At 46.6% G+C, this 17,255-nt stretch overlaps 1 protein-coding gene across 1 annotated transcript; it reads left to right on the plus strand.

The window, feature by feature from the left end:
* The first annotated feature begins 170 nt into the window (after window positions 1-170).
* On the plus strand, window positions 171-15,510 carry map1sa (microtubule-associated protein 1Sa). Its single transcript, XM_041935869.1, has 7 exons — window positions 171-333; window positions 5,140-5,241; window positions 6,490-6,572; window positions 6,814-6,954; window positions 8,347-11,521; window positions 12,427-12,641; window positions 12,727-15,510. The coding sequence occupies exons 1-7, from the start codon at window positions 174-176 to the stop codon at window positions 12,880-12,882; spliced, it is 4,032 nt and encodes a 1,343-aa protein (XP_041791803.1). The 5' UTR covers window positions 171-173; the 3' UTR covers window positions 12,883-15,510.
* The last annotated feature ends 1,745 nt before the right edge of the window (window positions 15,511-17,255 follow it).

Below are 17,255 nucleotides of genomic sequence, written 5' to 3' on the forward strand. Positions count from 1 at the left end.
ACGCTTGAACGCGCCTGTCTTTTCTGACTGGCCATCCTCACTCTCCGCTTGTTCAGTTCTCTTCTCTGATTGGCTGCTTCGTGTGCCAGGTAACACGGTTTCCCGCCTCTTAGAGCAGCGGGGCGGGACCTGTGGTTTTGTCTGGATGACGTCATCGGCGGACTGTCCAGACCATGATGGCGGCGGCGGCAGCGGCAGAGTTGGGCGGCGGTCCCGGTTCGTCTCCCACCGGTTCCTCCCGACCAGCGGCGGCGGATTACTCGGTGTTAGTAGTGGTGGGAGCGCTGGGGCCCACCGGTTTACTGGAACGGCTGCTGCAGCAGATAGACTCAGGTGAGTTCTGGTGAAGTTAACCGGCACCGCAGACACACAGAACCGAGCTGCAGCCACGGTACACAGGGCGGGAAGTCAGCGGGGCCCTTCACAATAAAATGCGTGAGGATGAGCAGACGTCGCTGCTACTGTTGCGTCCTAAGTTGTTATCCCTAAGAAACATGTCTCCCTGTTGGGCTTTGTCATAGATTTCAAACCGGGGTTTAGCGCAACAGGATGAATTAAAACGTGTGTATTGTTTCCCCTTGTCGGTGGCACGTGAACCGGGAAAACAACACTTGACAACATTTCCCGGGAGTATCGTCTAGCATGCTAACCAGACTACGTATCAAGCTAACTGAGCTAGCTGACGGGAACCAGTTTCCTCCTTCGCAGTTCAAAGTCCGTTAACCAGCAGTGGCCAGTCCTTCACTCATGTTTCATGGTTTGTTTCATTCCTCCAAAACATTTCTTCCTCATCAGCGTGATGAACATGAGGATACATCCACCACGGGCACATGGTTTTAACGGGAAAGGGTTTTTGTCGCGTCCCGTCCGCCTTGTGAAGCAGCTTTCCAGCAGTTGGTTGTGTTGGTTAAATTTAGCTGAAATCACAGCGGAAATGCAGAACATCATGCTGGCGGGTCGGCTTCAGGTTTCTGGTTTTTATCTGTAAACTTCTGCTTGAGCTCCGTTTACAGTCGCCTGAAACGGATATTTGGTCGTTACTTTGGGTTCATGACATGTGACGCTGTTTGAGTTTCTTTACAGAAAGCTCACTGATCACATTTGGGTGAAGTTTGTAAAGAACATGTCTTAGAAATGACTGCTGAATTTTACGATTTTAATGTAAAAATGTGAAAGTTAGAAGTTGCAGCATCGTCTCCCCTCACGGCAGAGCCTCCCGGTCGCCCCCTGGTGGCTGGCTGTGGTGTAGCTTATAAACCTCGCCCCCGCCGTGGCAGGGGGTGGGACGTGGGTCAAACTCAAAAAATCAACACGTCAAATCAGTTTTTCTCAAAGGCGATTTCTGTCAGTGTAGGTGCTCCTCATCACGCGGATCTATCAGCTGTTCATGTAGTGATTAATGAATGAGCAGGATTATTACCAAATAATAATATTTGACAAATAACAAATTTATATGTTAACCAAAGTATTCAGCTGTAGAATAAACTGCAAGTTCAGATCCAGACTGAAGAAGGAGGCTGTGATTAGGCCTTCCAGGTCCAAACCCAACAGAGCGTTTTACAGGACTAAAACAGCGTGACAGTCTGAAGAAACACGCGTCAGATGTCAATGTTCTGTGTAATTCACGTGTAATTGCTGAATGTAAACTTGTGCTCCCATCATTCAAACAGAAACAGTGGAGACAACAGAACCTCAGTGATATCTGCAGCGCTGGAACGAAGTGTTCTGGTCAAAACAGCAATTTTACTGTGACTGAACACAAGTAGACAAACACTGGTTACACGTGTCTGGACGTCATGTGTTAGAGCTGTGCACAAAACCCTGTTTCTTCAGCCTTTCAGCCCGTTTTCAGTCTGCTTTTGGTCTATTTGCAGCCCATTTTGAGGTTGTTTTCTGTCCAGCCCTTTTTTCTGCCGGTTTCTGTTCAGTATCCAGGCTGCTTTTCTACTTGCTGCTTTATTTTTCTGCTTGTGGACACACAAAGAGGAAGTGGTTTTACCAAACATCATCAGCTTCCTGTTTGCTGAGGAGGAACAGGTCATCTGACAGAGATGGGGGAACATGGAGGGATGTGTTACTCTGTCTGGAAACAGCCGGACAGTGGTCACATCAAACTGTGGAGGACTCCGTTTTCTTCCTAAACTGGACCAGTTTCTTCCTAAACTGGACCAGTTCCTCAGCAGTCAGCTGACGTCCTGCCTCAGAGACACAGAGCTGGTACATACAGACGTAGCAGACAGCGAGCAGATGATGGTCGCCGGCTCCCTGACGATAATATTAATAGAAGTTTTGGCTGTGTTGAGTGAGGATGTGCAGCTCTGAGGCTCCTGCTGCCTCCCAGAATGCAGTGTGGTGGGTGGAGTCTGGTGACATCATGTCCCTCGTCTGCCATCGTGTCCGAAGCAGCTGTCAGCAGCAGCCTTTTATAGAATCAGTGTCCATCGGGCGACCGTGTCCATGAGCAGTTTATGTCCCGGCAGGTTTAACGGTCTCTGATTGGTGGTCGGCTCAGCTGTGGAAGCTGAACTGCGGTGAAAAAACGCCGCTACGCGCCTCAGCCGACCGATCAGACGTTCAAAGCCAGCGATGAAGCCAGGTGTAAAGTGTGTGAAGAACACTTCATGCGTGGGGTCGGTCATGTCGTCTGTAACGACGGCGTTCGGCAGTCTTCATGTCGAGCTCCACTCAGAAACAGCACAAACCTCAGCTGTGATGAGTCCAGTGTGTGATTGGAAGAGGCTGCACCTTTTCATTTCCCGTTGGCTGCTCGCAGTCTGAGCTGTGACTGTGATGAAGTACTCTGCTGCTTTGAGCTTCTGTCTCAACAAACAAAGAAGACAAAAGGACTGAACAGCGAGTTATGACCAGCGAACTGAGGAGTTTGGACAGACACTACTCTTTATGTTATTTTATTTTATGTTTCCAGGGAAGCACGATTCAAGAAATGTCCCGATTGGATTCAAAATCGATTCAAATCAATTCAGGGTTTAAGATAAATTAGTTTCTTGATTCAGAATCGTTCCTCAGTACATTCACAGACGTGGTTCTAGAAAAACATCACACTGAATCAGATGGACATGTTTACTGCTCACTGTCAACCCTTCAGTCCTCTCAGTCAACAGGAAACCAGAGCAGCCTGAGACAGAAAGGTGAAATGAATACTTAGTATTGCAAAGATAAAGTGCAAAGTGCAAACCACTAAGTAATAACTTTATCTCAAACGTCGTACTGCAAAGTGCAAAACTTCAAACTTAAATACTTCAAAAACAAAATCAAACAAACAGCAGCTGGTTGCTACTTTTAGCTGTAAAGTGCTGTAATTAGTGGTTGTTTAAACTTCTCTATGTGAATTAAACTTCTCTACGTGAACTAAACTTATCAATGGATGCAAAGACTCAAACTCTACGATAATCAGTGTTAACCAGAGGTGAAACACATTCGTCTTCCTGTTCTGTCTCATACAGTAATCAGTTATCTAAATTTTATTCTTCCTAATCTTTCTTATTTCTTATTATCTTGTTTCTAACATGGGGGTTGCAATGCAAATTTCATTGACCTGTCACGCTCAGTGACAATAAAGAATCTTGAATCTTGAATTGAGTAAGTCACAAACTGGGTGCATGATGCTTCCTAACATCAGAAGTCGTCCAGAAGTCTCTGCGTCTGCTCGAGGGCATGATTGGGGTGGAAATGTCCCGTGATTCTCCGGATCCTCCCCAGCAGTCGAGACACAGGCGGCAGCTTTAGACCTCTCTGTGCGCTGAGGTTGACGATGTGTCTTTCAAGTTGTCCAGCTGTGTGGTTGCTACCATGGTAACAGCGTTATCGGTAACTAGTACCATGTCGTGGTTACGGGCCCCCGTCCCTGTGTGACTGTCTGAAACATCTCATTCACGTTCGCTCCTGTGAGACTTTCATGTAAAACTCCAGCTGTCATCAGTGACACAGTGAGCGGTAAACGTGGCGTATTATTTAGCTGCTTTTGACGTGCATGCATCACCTGAGTGCCACTGTCGCTGCTTTCAAGGCCAACATGACATTTACTTCAGTTTCTAAATTCTGAAAGAGAGAATGTTGATTCTTCTGTGAATTGATTATTTTGTGCACACCTGGTTTTTACACATGGTGAGGTCATCATTACAGAAGGAAAGTTTAGACACATGAACGCCAGCTTTCTGATTCAATGATGGACGTTCATGTTTCTAATGTTGTGATGTGATGTGCTAATTAAGCTGATTCTGATAACTCAACAGTATGGAGGAAGAGGCGATTTCATTGGTTTATTTTGTAGTATGTAGGTTTGTAGATCACCTAGAAGACGTTTCTGTTGTTGTCAGTATCACACACACACACACACACACACACACACTGTGACGTGTGAAGGATCCTCCACATCAGAGCACTTGTGTCTTTCTGTGGTCATGACAGATCAGTTTGTTGCTGTGTAAGGACGTCAGATGGGCTGCAGTGATTGGTCGCTCGCAGCTCTGAGACCAGTCACATGGTTAACAGTGATACAACGTGAAGCGTGATGTCAGAGATGTTTATAGCTGTCAGAGGTCAGAAAACAAACAGACGACACAGATTCTTCTTGTTATTTCCATCATTGACTGTTATTATGGATCAGAGCAGCAGGAGAGTCTGTCCGTCAGACACGAACACTGTTCACACCAGTTATCATTGGTCCGTTCAGTCACTTTGATTTGTTCCAGTTTTAATTTCCATGAAACTTTTAGTCTAATAAAAGATCTCCAGGAAGTCACATCCTGTTTCTGTTTATTATGGCTTATTAAATAATGAAGCACATTTATCAAGGTGTTTTCCAGTAGAACTGGCTCCTGCGTCTCTGAGCAGGTTGAACACAGACAGGTTGTTCTTCAGGTACAGGTGTTTGTTAGACAGGTGACAGACAGAAAACGCTGCTCTGCTCTGCTCACTGTTTCCTTATTCATATTAACACAGTTCAACTGTGATCAGAGACTGAGGATGTAGTCCTGCTCAGGATCATCCTCCAGCAATGATGCATCATGGGACATGATGTAATGTGTGGAAAAAAGAGATTGTATCTCATTCAGAAGAAAAGAAGGTATTTTATTCTGTGTGTTCATGCGTATTCATGTGTGTTCATTTGTGTTTCAGGTGTACGGTGTTGGCCTGTAGACCTGGATGTTTCTGTTCTGGATCAGCAGCTGAAACTCTTCGTGTCCCGACACTCAGCCTTCCTGTCAGAACATGTTCCAGGTGAGAAACTAGAAAAGACAGTTTACAGGCAGACGGTGGTCTCTGACGTGGGACTGATGGATGTCTGATGTGGATCTGACCGATGTCTGACGGATGTCTGACGTTGGTCTGATGGAAGTCCGACAAAGGACTGACGGGTGTCTGACATAGGACTGATATAGTTCTGCCAAATGTCTGATGGGTGTCTTGTCTCTATCAGAGAGGACTCTCATCAGTTTAATCAGCCTTTGCATTGATTGTGTGCTTTTGTTTTGGAAGGTGCTTCCTGCTGCTGGTGTGGAGACACACAAAGGCTGTGTGTGTGTGTGTGTGTGTGTGTGTGTGTGTGTGTGTGTGTGTGTGTGTGTGTGTGTGTGTGTGTGCGCGCGTGCGCGTGTGTGTGCGTGTGTGTGTGAGACGAATGGTTGTCTGATTCAAACACATGGATGCAGTCAGCTGAGATTCTGCTGAGCAGCCTGCAGAGACACACACACACACACACACACACACACACACAGAGGTTATCCAATCACATGATGGACCTCAGCAGCCAATCAGGACAGCTTGGAGCTTGTATATGTCTGCGAAGTCATCAGCTAACTAAGTGACAGAGCCTCAGCTGTCGTCAGGGTAACCACATGACCAGCTGACAGGAAGGAGGGGGAGGACTTCCGGGGTCAGGGGTCGAAGGTCACTGTTGACCCTGTTCTGTCACTTGTGAGTCCAGTGCTGGTAGCAGGTAAACCAGCAGACTCCTGAAGAGAACAGATGTTTCCAGCTGTTGGAAAGCATTCATTCATTTCCTGATCACGATTGTCACAGCTGGTCTGTCTGTTAATGGGGGGGGGGCATGGAGTCTTAGAAGAGACCACTTAGCTCAGAAAAACAGCCTGTTTTCACAGTTTGTTGCATCCTTTTCCCTGTCTTTTTATGACAGACTTGGAGAAAAATAAACTGTATCAGCATTGATGAAGATCGCTCAGTTGAAACATTGATTATTGAAACAAATGATCGACTGTTAGGACCATGAACGGTACACCTGTTGGCCAGAGTTAAGACTAGATTGCTGCCATACTTTGGAGGATTTTGGTCTTGAAGGTGGTGACTTCTCCAACCAGTCGACAGTTCAATGCATTGGCAAACAGCTGGGTTATTGATTTAAGTCGACTGCGTCAGTTATCTGTTGCGTGCCCAGGGCTCAGAAATCATGATAGCTGGATGTTAGCTGTTAGCATGTGTCCTGACTGAAGCTGATGTGTTTCCTCGCAGGTCAGCGGACTCTGCAGCACCGTGGGGACGTTCTGGACACTCAGGTTGTGGTGAATCCAGCGCAGGACTTCGTCTGCTCAGAGGTGAGACGCGCCTAAAAACAGAGACAGAAGAGGCAGCATTTCCCGGTTCTCAATGAACACACGAGACAGGATCCAAGTATCTGGAACAGATTCAGATTATGTGTTTGAAACTGTTCCACATCATCCATCCTGGATGTGGATCTTCATCATGTGTTGGCCTCCAGTGAGATGATCTGTTGAATTGATTTGTTCAGCCCTCTGTGGACGACAACTAACCGACGTGTTTCCTGCATGTGTTCAGGTCCGGCGGCTGGTCTGTGACTCATCCCGACACAAGCTGCTGGTCCTGGCCGGTCAGTGTGTCGAAGACACTGCAGACATCGTGTTACAGAAAGGCTGCTTCTCCCTCAACCACTTCATCCACATATTTGCAGATGAAGAGGTAAGAAAGCGTGTCACAGTGATGGTTAGTGAAGCACAGGTGTGTAGCTCTTATCGTGTGTATAAATATGTGACGGGGGCCGTTCACACACACTGAAACACCCACATAATGCTTCATATTACAACATGAACTTGATTTGATTAACAAAACGAACAAATGACCTGATGGTTGATTAGTTATTTCAGTCATTTCTGAAGAAAAGTTGTTCCAAACTGCTTCTGTTTGATCTCCGTAAACTGCACTTCTGTGGTTTTGGACTGTTGGTTAGACAAGATGTTTCATCCTGTGACAAACTGGGCATTTTTAACAAACCAAAAAAAAACAAAAAAAGCACCCGTCATGTGCTGCTCCTGTTGTTGGGTCCGGTGTCGATGGTGTAAGAACACACCTGTTGAAGGACTGGCTGTTTGCGTGTCACTCGTAGCATGCTCCGTTTCAAAGGCTATGATGGCTGGCTAAGAGCCACTGCACATTCGTTATGTGCGTTCATGGTGGTTTGCATTTAATGCATTTAAGTGAAACTGTCAAACATTCCATCAAACAATGTTCTAGTTGCTTCTGATGAAGTATCTATGAACTGAAAGCATCCTCTGCCTCAGTGTGACAGTGTGGTACGGCAGCTGCATGTACAGGAGAGGAAACAACTGGCACGGGGGGTTAAAACTGCACAGGGCATCGTGGTCCGCCCCCTCCCTGACCTAGACTCTATATATGAAGGCCGGGTCAGGAAGAGGGCGAGATCCATCGCCACGGACCCCAGCCATCCGGACCACAGACTGTTTGTAGGAACAGCCGCAACCCCACCAACAGACTGAGGGACAGCTTCTTCCCCAGAGCTGTCAGAGCTATCACCCCCAGCAGCCCCCCAGTGGAGTAAGAGACTGTGAGGACTATGAGCCACTGCACACCGCACTTTACACCTCCACCTCCACCTTCACCTGCACCTTCTGTGGACTTCACATTTAAGTGCACACACACTTACCTGTCAGCTGCATTTCAGTATAAACATTTTAGTATATTCTCAGCTGTTGGTGGTATATTTTATTGTCTTAGAATATTTTTACTGCATGTTAGTTTATTTTATTCTATTATCTTTATTTTATTTTGTTATCTTTGTTTCTAACACGGGGGTTGCAATGCACATTTCCCTGACATGTCCATGCTCAATGACAATAAAGAAATCTTGAACATCACTGTTGTTTTATTGCCCACGGCAAAAAATTTCATAAAGAGAAAACTAATTCCTGCAGTTTTTTCAGTCAGTACTGCAGATTGTTGGAACTAATGTATTTATGATCCCATTTGTCCCTGGATTTGTGCGATTTTGATGACTGGCCACAGTTTTTAATTTTCCAAATCACTCAGTCTTGTCGTTTCTCTCTGTGTTGACAGGTAGGAGAGTTGTTGAGTTCTGCAGACCCATTGATGAAGGCCAGCCTCACTCTCAGCTGTCCAAACTATGGTCTTTGGAAGGACTCTGCGTTGGACAGACACAACCTCCAGGACTTCATAAACATCCAGATAAACCCTCCCCCCGTCTTCCCAGAAATGGAGGGTCTGCAGGAGTTCACGGAGTACCTCTCTGAGTCGCTCGAGCCTGAGCGGCCCTTCCACCTCCTGGAGCCACCGAGCACCGTGGGATTCCTGAAACTCTCACGGCCCTGTTGCTACATCTTCCCCGGTGGGAGGGGTGACTCTGCCTTCTTTGCCGTTAACGGTTTTAACATCCTGGTGAATGGCGGGTCTGATCCCCGCTCCTGCTTCTGGAAACTGGTTCGACACCTGGACAGAATCGACGCCGTGCTCCTGACTCATATTGGTGTAGACAATCTCCCCGGGCTGAACAGTCTGCTGCTGAGGAAAGTAGCAGAGCAGGAGGAAGAGTCTGCTGGATGTCAGGCTGAAGAGGACTGGGTGAAAAACCTCATCTCCCCCGAGATTGGGGTGGTCTTCCTCAATGCTCCCGACAGACTAAAGTTCATACAGGGAGATCCCAGCGAGCTGCGGAGTTGCGACCAGGTGGCGCTCACTCTGCAGCACTTAGAAAGACTGGCAATCAAACCTGAACCTATCAGCCGGTCTAACGGACCCAGTATAGAACCAGTTATCTTGTTTCAAAAGATGGGAGTTGGCCGTCTAGAGCTGTACACACTGAATCCAGTCAGCGGCAGCAAAAACCTTGAAGCTTTAATGCACATTTGGCCAAACAATGGATCAAATGTAAAGGGCTCAGATCTTCCACTACCATGCCTTGTTTCCATTTGTGCTTTGCTGGTCTGGCATCCTTCCAACCCTCAGGAGAAGATCATCCGTGTCCTTTTCCCGGGGTGCACACCGCAGACCAAAATTCTGGATGGACTTGAAAAACTCAGACATCTAGATTTCCTCAAACATCCGGTTGTGTGTTTTAAGGATATAGAAACAGCCAAAACTGAGAAACAACCTAAAAGAGCAGAGAGTCGTGAAAGCCTTAAGTCTCAGTCCAAGGACTTTAGACCCAGTAGTGCCTTGCAGAAAGACAAGCTTGGACGAGTAGATGTCAAAAAACAGGAGGGGAAAACGAAGGCAAAGCCACCAAGTGACACTGCATCTAAAGAAAGAAGTGACGGGGAGGAAAAGCCAAAATTAAAAGATGTAGATGCTAAATCAAAGCCACCTAAACCTGCTCAAAAGCTTGTTCCAAAGAAAGATGTGTCGAAAGAAGAGAAAAGGGAAGTGAAAAAGGAAGATAAGATCCCTGCTGCTGTTGTAAAGAAAGAACAAAGTGGAGAGAAAAAGAAAGAAGTGGTAAAGAAGGAAGCGCTTAGTACAAAACCAAAAAAAGACTTCAGACCTGAGCTAAAAAAAGACAGCAAGAAGGATGTAAAAACAGAGGAGAAGAAAAGTGCAAAGCCAGCTGTTAAAGAAATAAAGAAAGCAACAAGTGGGGCCTCGAGTGCTGCATCAACAAGTACAGAACTAAGAAAACCTTCGGGCAAGAGTGGGACTCTGAAGAAAGATGGCACTCTTCCAAAGAAAGATACTTCAAATAAATGGACTAAAGGCAAGCCAGGGTCAAAGGAGCAGGAAAACCAGAAGGACGCAGATTGCTCTAAGGTGTCGTCACCTGAGGACATGACGGCTGAGTTTGAAACACTTAGAGTGAAAGATGACAATGGCAACAGCAGCCAAAACTCAAAGGCTACAGCAGTCATGGATATTGAAGGAGCAGAGGCCAATGGGAACCAGACCTCGACAGTAGAGAGTCCAGAGAGGTTTCGCTGTCTGGAGACGGACCAGGACGTGGCCACTGCCTCGTTGAAAAACGATGACACCTGCCTGAGCTCAGAGGAAAAGACTCTGGAACTGGTCTCTCCTGCAGATTCTGCCACTAACTCTGCCGAACATACCCCTTTCCATCACTCCCCCGAAGAGGACATTCAGGGTTTGGGAGAGGACAGCAGCCTTGGAGTGAGAGGATCCGGTCTGGGCCTGGAGGATTACAACCAGGGAGGTTCTTGCAGGACCTCTGACCTGAGCTCCCTGAGGGAAGGTCTGGAAAACTCAACATCCTCTCAGGACCAACAGTCCAGTCTTTTGATACTCAGTCCTTTCAAAGACATAATGCCAGACTCATCCTCCACCGTGACCTCCATGCCGGCTGAAGTCGGCTCTCCACACTCTACAGAAGTGGATGAATCCCTGTCTTTTTCTTTAGATCAAATGCTGCCACCCACTGCAGTGTCACCCAAAGGACCCGTGGGAGACAGAGTCTACTCTAATGGACATGTAAGTGACTCGGACACCAACACCGGAATGGCCTTACCTCCGAGGTCAAACCATAATGGCTGTTGCGGAAATGGATCAGAGGAACACATCCACGGGATGTCGGAACTCATCTCAGATGTTCCACATGACGTTGATCTCTGCTTAGTGTCACCTTGTGAATTCCAGCACCCCAAGACTCCAGAGAACCATCAGCAGCATGTCAGCCCCGGCCTCGCCACCCGTAACTCACCAGACCTCTCCGACAACAACAACCACTCACAGGATCAGAGTAGCAGCAACTGCCTGTCAGTCTACAGCCAGGAAACTCCATCCACATCAGTCAGTGACTCCCTCCCCACGGCCACAGACTCTGATGTCCCCCCCAATACAGAGGAATGTCCTTCCATCACAGCAGATATCGACTCTGATGATGATTCCAGTAGCCTTTTCCCGCTCAGACATCTACAAGATCATCCCAGTCAACACTGCTCCCACATGGGAGGGCAGCTTTCGTCCCATGACCCACCACCAGCCCCGGTCAAGGATTTGCCCCCGTTACCACCCCAGCCTGGCACCTGCATGGCTGACACAGAGGCTGACCGTTCAAGCAAAACCCAGAAGAGCGCAGCTGCCAAGACCAAGAAACCAGCAGGTACGATGCAGAGGGCTACCGCTGGGAGCACCACCACCCAAAACGGAAAGGCCAAGGTCGGCAGTTCCACAGGGTCACTAAAGATGACCTCCAGCCTTGACACAAAGCCATCATCCCGAAATTCACTTGGAGGCTCCAGAATTGGAACTGCAAAACCTTCTTTCTCAGGTAGGCAGGCAAAGTCCTGAAAGAGTGCTGTAAAAGACGCAGAACGCAGTAGAAGCTCTGGACCTCATTTGTTCGGATGCACAGATTTGTTTGTAACTTGTGTGAACGAGCAAACAAAAAAACGTTCAACCTTTGTTGGATTCATCAATGTTTTTTCATTTCCAGCATGTTTGTGGGTAAGAAAATCATCTTTAATTGTTTGGGATGGTCACTCATAAACGCACGCTAAAGTCACCAGATAAACATATTCCAACAGAGCTGGTGTTCTGAACATTTTCTGTTTCTAGACAGTTTCTAGAAGTTTGTTCTTTGGTAATCGAAGAACAGCCTCTGATTTGCATACCAGATGACGCTACATGGCGTAATCCACTCTTTTTCGCCTCATTTGAATAATTTTTTTCTAGCACAGAGATCTTTTAAATCACTGCACATTGTTGTCCTGACCCCGAGTCTTCTGGAGCTGGCAGGTTCAAGTCAGGCACGCCTGTCTCCATGACTTCTGTATCCGCTGTACATCCATCTAGGCTTTCTTTGGGACTCATTGTGTCCCAGCGTCCAGCTCCCGAGATGTTTCTGCTATCCCTTATAGCCGAACAGTGTCATCATTTTCACACCTGGTACAGTGTGTTCAGCACTAGCCAGGCCAGTGGTGCACCTGTGTCATCCTGCCAGGTGCTTCGTTTCAATTTAGGATTTTTCATTCCTCTATCCTTCAGTTGCTCATCCTGGTCAAGCAACATGGTGGAAAGAGAGTAGAATAACTGCTAATAAACTTTTTCCCAGCACTTTCTGTACTTCCTCTTTGTGGTTTGGCTGTTTCCTGTTTCGTTATCCTAATGACTGCACACACATCTAATTTAAAAACAATCGTCAGTTTTAATGTCATTCTTCTGACTTCCGTCCAGCTTCCAAAGCTGCAGGTTCTGAGGGGTTCGCGGTGTACGTGGACCTGGCCTACCTGCCGTCCGGCTGTGCCTCCTCCACCGTTAACCAGGAGTTTTTCAGATGTCTTCGCTCGTTGCATTACATCGTCAGTGGAGATGATCCGGTGAAGGAAGTGGCGATGAGGAGCATCCTGGACGCCCTGCTGGAGGGGAAGAGCAGCTGGCCAGAGGTTCAGGTCTGTGAAAACACTGAAGGATGTTTGTTTACTAAGTTCGTAGGATCTGTTCTCTGATTGGTCTGTTTCCCTGGCCTGTCCTCAGGTGACTCTGATCCCAACATTTGATTCGCTGGCTATGCACGAGTGGTATCAGGAGACGCACGACAGGCAGAGGGAGATGCTCATCACTGTGCTGGGCAGTAACAGCACTGTAGCCATGCAGGAGGAGACCTTCCCTGCCTGCAAGGTGGAGTTCTAAGGCCCGCCCCTCTGACCTCTGACCTCTTCACAGGTGGATAAAGTGATGGAGGATAGACTTTTGTTGTTGCCATGGTTGCAAGCAGACCAGACCAATGACAGTGCATGTTTGATCAGGTTTCAGGTCAGTGGAGTCATTTTAGTGAGCATGCTCAGTGACACCCTGCACAGCGCTCACTGTTAGTCTGAAGGTTGATGAGACAGGAAGTCCGGTTAAAGATCTGTGACAGCATCTGATCCAGAAGCTGGTCCTTTGAATAAGAAAAGGTTTCCTTTACGTTTGCACCTGAGTGACATCACTGCATGGTTAGCACCTGTCACTTCCTCACTGCTGGATCAGGATGTTAAGACTAACGTCTGTCAGTTTTATTAATCTGAAAATCATCAACGCTGGACTCAGATTCAACATGTCAGCTGTGAAGAGGGAAGCTTCCAGGAAGCTGAGCAGTGTCTCTCATCTTCGTCAGAAACATGATGAAGACGAGGTGGAGGGAAACAAAATGCTGGCAGAATCGCTGATCCCACGTTGAAACTGAAAAGTCATTTCAATCCCCTCCTGTGATGACGCAATCTGGATCAAATAATTCTGCAAGCTTTATTTGATAATCAAGGCGTCTTTCTGTTGTCATGACACAACTTTCTGTCTCATAATAAGCAGCGTCTTTATTAATTCTGAACTCTTTGACCTCGTCGTACGCCGTCTCTATCTCTTATTCAGCTACATGTTCCCATAATTACTGAATCTTCCACAGTGAAGTGAAATTGGCCTCATCTATTCGATGTTTATCTTATGGAGATTTTTAGTTTCTCATTAAAGATACAGACATAAAACATCTGTATCTAAGCCTAACCCCTGTTAGTCGAGGAGAAAACTGGTTTGATCCAGCAGGCGGGAACGACTGCAGAGTTTTTCATGTCCACGTGTAGGAGATCTGCCGAGTGAAGACAAATGTGGGACCACATGTTGCAGCTTTGTGATCAGTTTGATCATGTGAAGGTTTGAACAGGACTGCATGCAGCACAGAGCTCAGGTCAGATCTCACCTGTTTGTAGTGAAGAAGAATCACTTTTAGCAAAATGTTTTCACTTTGACTTGTTCTTTTAGCTTTGACTGTGTGAACCGCTCGTGTTCGTTCTGGTCTGTTATTCAATGGCAGCAGCAGGTTCAGCAGAAATATTTCACAACCCCCCCCCCCAGTTTAGTCTGTGGCTCTAAATACTACATGACCCTCAGCTGTTGTATGAATCGATCCAAATTATGAAAGCGATTTGATTCAAATCAGCTTTATCCTGCCCTTTTGTGCCTGGCAACAGAGTGTGGAGCTCTCTGATTGGATGAATCTTACAGCAGTGTTCTGGGACTTGTAGAAAGAGCCCACATTTGTTTTTTGCTTCTTTTAATGTTTCTCGTTTAATTTAGAAACGACGACTGAAACCACGAAGATAAAACTTGATCGTCCTTTAATTTTTATTTCTGCCTCAAAAAACACAAACATTTCACTCTTTAACTTATTTATTTATTTTCTTTTTACAAATTGTCCTTTTTTGAATTCACACCTGCGCTTCGATGAGTCGGACCTTTGGTACGAGCTCCTTGCCGACTTTTGTCACCCATGAGCTGAATTTAAATACTTTAATGGTCCAGTGTGGAGGATGTAGCGACCTCTTGTGGTGAGTCTGCAGAGTGATACGAAGTGAACGGCCCTCGCTCACCCTGTGGACCGGGGGTTTGGTTTGTCCGCTCCCTCTCTTGTGTTCACATGATTCACACTGATGAAGACAGAACTATGAAGATGAGATTTCTGCCAACAGACCCTGAAAAATTCACTTCATGTCCAGTTTTTTCCCTTTAAGGGCTGAAACACAGAAACAAACTGATCTTTATTTCAGTCGTCAGAGTTTTGGTTTATCGGTTGAAGCCGACCTCTCTGCTGAATGCTGAATCTTTATTGGGAGCTGCTTTTAACAGCTGATCCTGGTGCAGCGTGACCGTTAACTGCACAATAAATGAGATTTGAGTCACAGAGTCAAAATATTTTGACAGAAAAGTTACAATCTTATTGAAATAAGAAAATAAGTCTCATTTTAAAATAAAGATGAACACGAGATTCGACTTTGTGACTTTTAATATTCGGATATTTTTCTCTTTCAGATAAATAAAATATTATATGCCTTTTTCTACTCAAATTATGACATTCTCAAAATGCGTTGACCTTTTTGCAAATAATTTTGACTTTATTTCTTAAAATATTGAGACTTTTCTGTGAAGTTAAGGTTTGAAAAGGTCAAAGTATTCTTATTTTCTTAGAACATTTTCAGTTTTTCTCAGAATTTCAGCTTTAATCTTGGAATATTTAGAATTTATCTCCAAATCATGACTCTCTTTTCATAATATTCTGACTTTATCGACAACCCAGATTTCTTTTCCTTCATCGGTGACAAACTGAAGTCCAGTTTTAATAAGACAGACGACATCAAAGCCATAAATGTATTAGAGATGTGATTGATTTAGAAAATGTTTTCTCCTCTTCCCCCTCTCCCAATACACACACACACACACACACACAGACAGGAAATGTATGTCTTGGAACACTAATTTCAATGATTCTTTCAAAATAAAATGAGCCCTTTAATAGTGTCTGCAGTGTTTTATTTTGAAAATTCTTTGACTCCTTATTAATAGTTTTCATCAACATTAACACTTACATAAATATTAGATGTCAAATATTAATCATTCTCCTTTTTTATTGATTTTGAATTACCTCATTTCACGTGATTGATTTGTTAATTTTTTTTGACTGAGTGAAAAGACTACATTCGTTACTAAAATGTAAATGTTTCATAATTTGCTGGTTTTCTTTGAGTCTTGGTGCTGCAGTGTGATGCTGCCCTCTGCTGGACTCAAACACAACTCACTCAAACTGGAGGATTTTACAAACTGAGCGATCATTTATCAATAAGATATCAATATATCTTACAGGTATGAAGGATCCTCCACTCTGTCACAGCCGCCGTCGGCCGGCTCCTTGAATTGTGACGGACTTAATGTGTCTCAGGTCTGAAGGCCACTGGGACGAGGGAGTTTAGGCACCTCCCTCGACCTAAAGGAAAGATTTAAATTTAGATTTATTTCCCCTTTGTGAGGAAAATTGCTTTGCTTTACAGAAACACAAACACACAAACTCCGGCACAGTTCAGTCTGGGTGGTCTGTCCAGTTCTGTTATGGCAGAGGAGACAAAACTCCTGCTGAGCTTCACTTTTTTCCACACCAGCGACCTGACGGCGACGAGATGGGAGGGGTACGAAGTGTGGAGGGGCCAAGTGCTGCTGAGTCTCCGGCAGAGGCGAATGGGGAGGGGGGCCCGGTCGGACTCCACGCTGCTGGGATGAAGATGAGGGCGTCCACTGGCTGCGGTCTCTGCTGGACTGAGCTGAGTCCGCCGAGTTAAAGCAGAGGCCTCATCAGACCAACAACCGAGGAAGACGAAGGAGTGAGACAGCTGAGCGCCTTCATCTTCCTCTGTTCTCTGCTTGTATTGTGAAAGAGACATTGGACCAATACCTTCTTGGTCAAAGGTCTCTCCTCTCTCCTCGTTTCCTCTCTACTCCTCTCCTCCTCTCTTTCCTCACCCCCTCACCCCACTCCACTCCTCTCTCCTCTCCTCTCTCTCTCCCCCCTCTCCTCTCCTCATTTCCTCTCTCTCTATCCTCTCCTCTCTCTCCTCTCCTCATTTCCCCTCTCCTCTCTCCTCTCTCCTCCTCTCCTCTCTCCTCTAGTCATTTCCTCTCTCCTCTCCTCATTTCCTCTCTCCCTCTTCTCTCTCTCTCTCCTCTCTCTCTCTCCTGTCCTCTCCTCATTTCCTCTCTCTCTCCCCTCTCCTCTTCTCCTCTACCCTCCTCTCTCCTCCTCGGTGGGTGGGTCTCTTTTCTCTCTCTCTCTCCCTCTCCTCTCTCTCTCTCTCCTCTCTCTCTCCCCTCTCTCTCCCCTCTCCTGTCTCCTCTCCTCTCTCTCTCCCCTCTCCTCTCCTCCTCTCCCCTCCTCTCTCCTCCTCGGTGGGTGGGTCTCCTCTCTCTCTCTCCCCTCTCCTCTCTCTCCCCTCTCCTCTCTCTCTCCTCTCCCCTCTCTCCCCTCTCCTCTCTCTCTCCCCTCTCCTCTCCTCCTCGGTGGGTGGGTCTCCTCTCCCCTCTCCTCTCTCTCTCCTCTCCCCTCTCTCCCCTCTCCTCTCTCTCTCCCCTCTCCTCCTCTCCTCTACCCTCCTCTCTCCTCCTCGGTGGGCGGGTCTCCTCTCTCTCTCTCCTCTCCTCTCTCTCTCTCCCCTCTCCCTCCTTTCCTCTCTCTCTCCCCTCTCCCTCCTCTCCTCTACCCTCCTCTC

The sequence above is a fragment of the Chelmon rostratus genome, chromosome 4 (assembly GCF_017976325.1).
Source record: "Chelmon rostratus isolate fCheRos1 chromosome 4, fCheRos1.pri, whole genome shotgun sequence".
Lineage (NCBI taxonomy): Eukaryota > Metazoa > Chordata > Actinopteri > Chaetodontiformes > Chaetodontidae > Chelmon > Chelmon rostratus.

What these genes read in the sequence shown, in the direction of transcription:
- map1sa (XM_041935869.1), top strand. Translation starts at nt 174, where the DNA reads ATGATGGCGGCGGCGGCAGCGGCAGAGTTGGGCGGCGGTCCCGGTTCG. An exon ending in GCTGCAGCAGATAGACTCAG is followed by an intron (nt 334 to 5,139) that starts GTGAGTTCTGGT and finishes TTTGTGTTTCAG; the next exon opens with GTGTACGGTGTTGGCCTGTA. An exon ending in ACATATTTGCAGATGAAGAG is followed by an intron (nt 6,955 to 8,346) that starts GTAAGAAAGCGT and finishes CTGTGTTGACAG; the next exon opens with GTAGGAGAGTTGTTGAGTTC.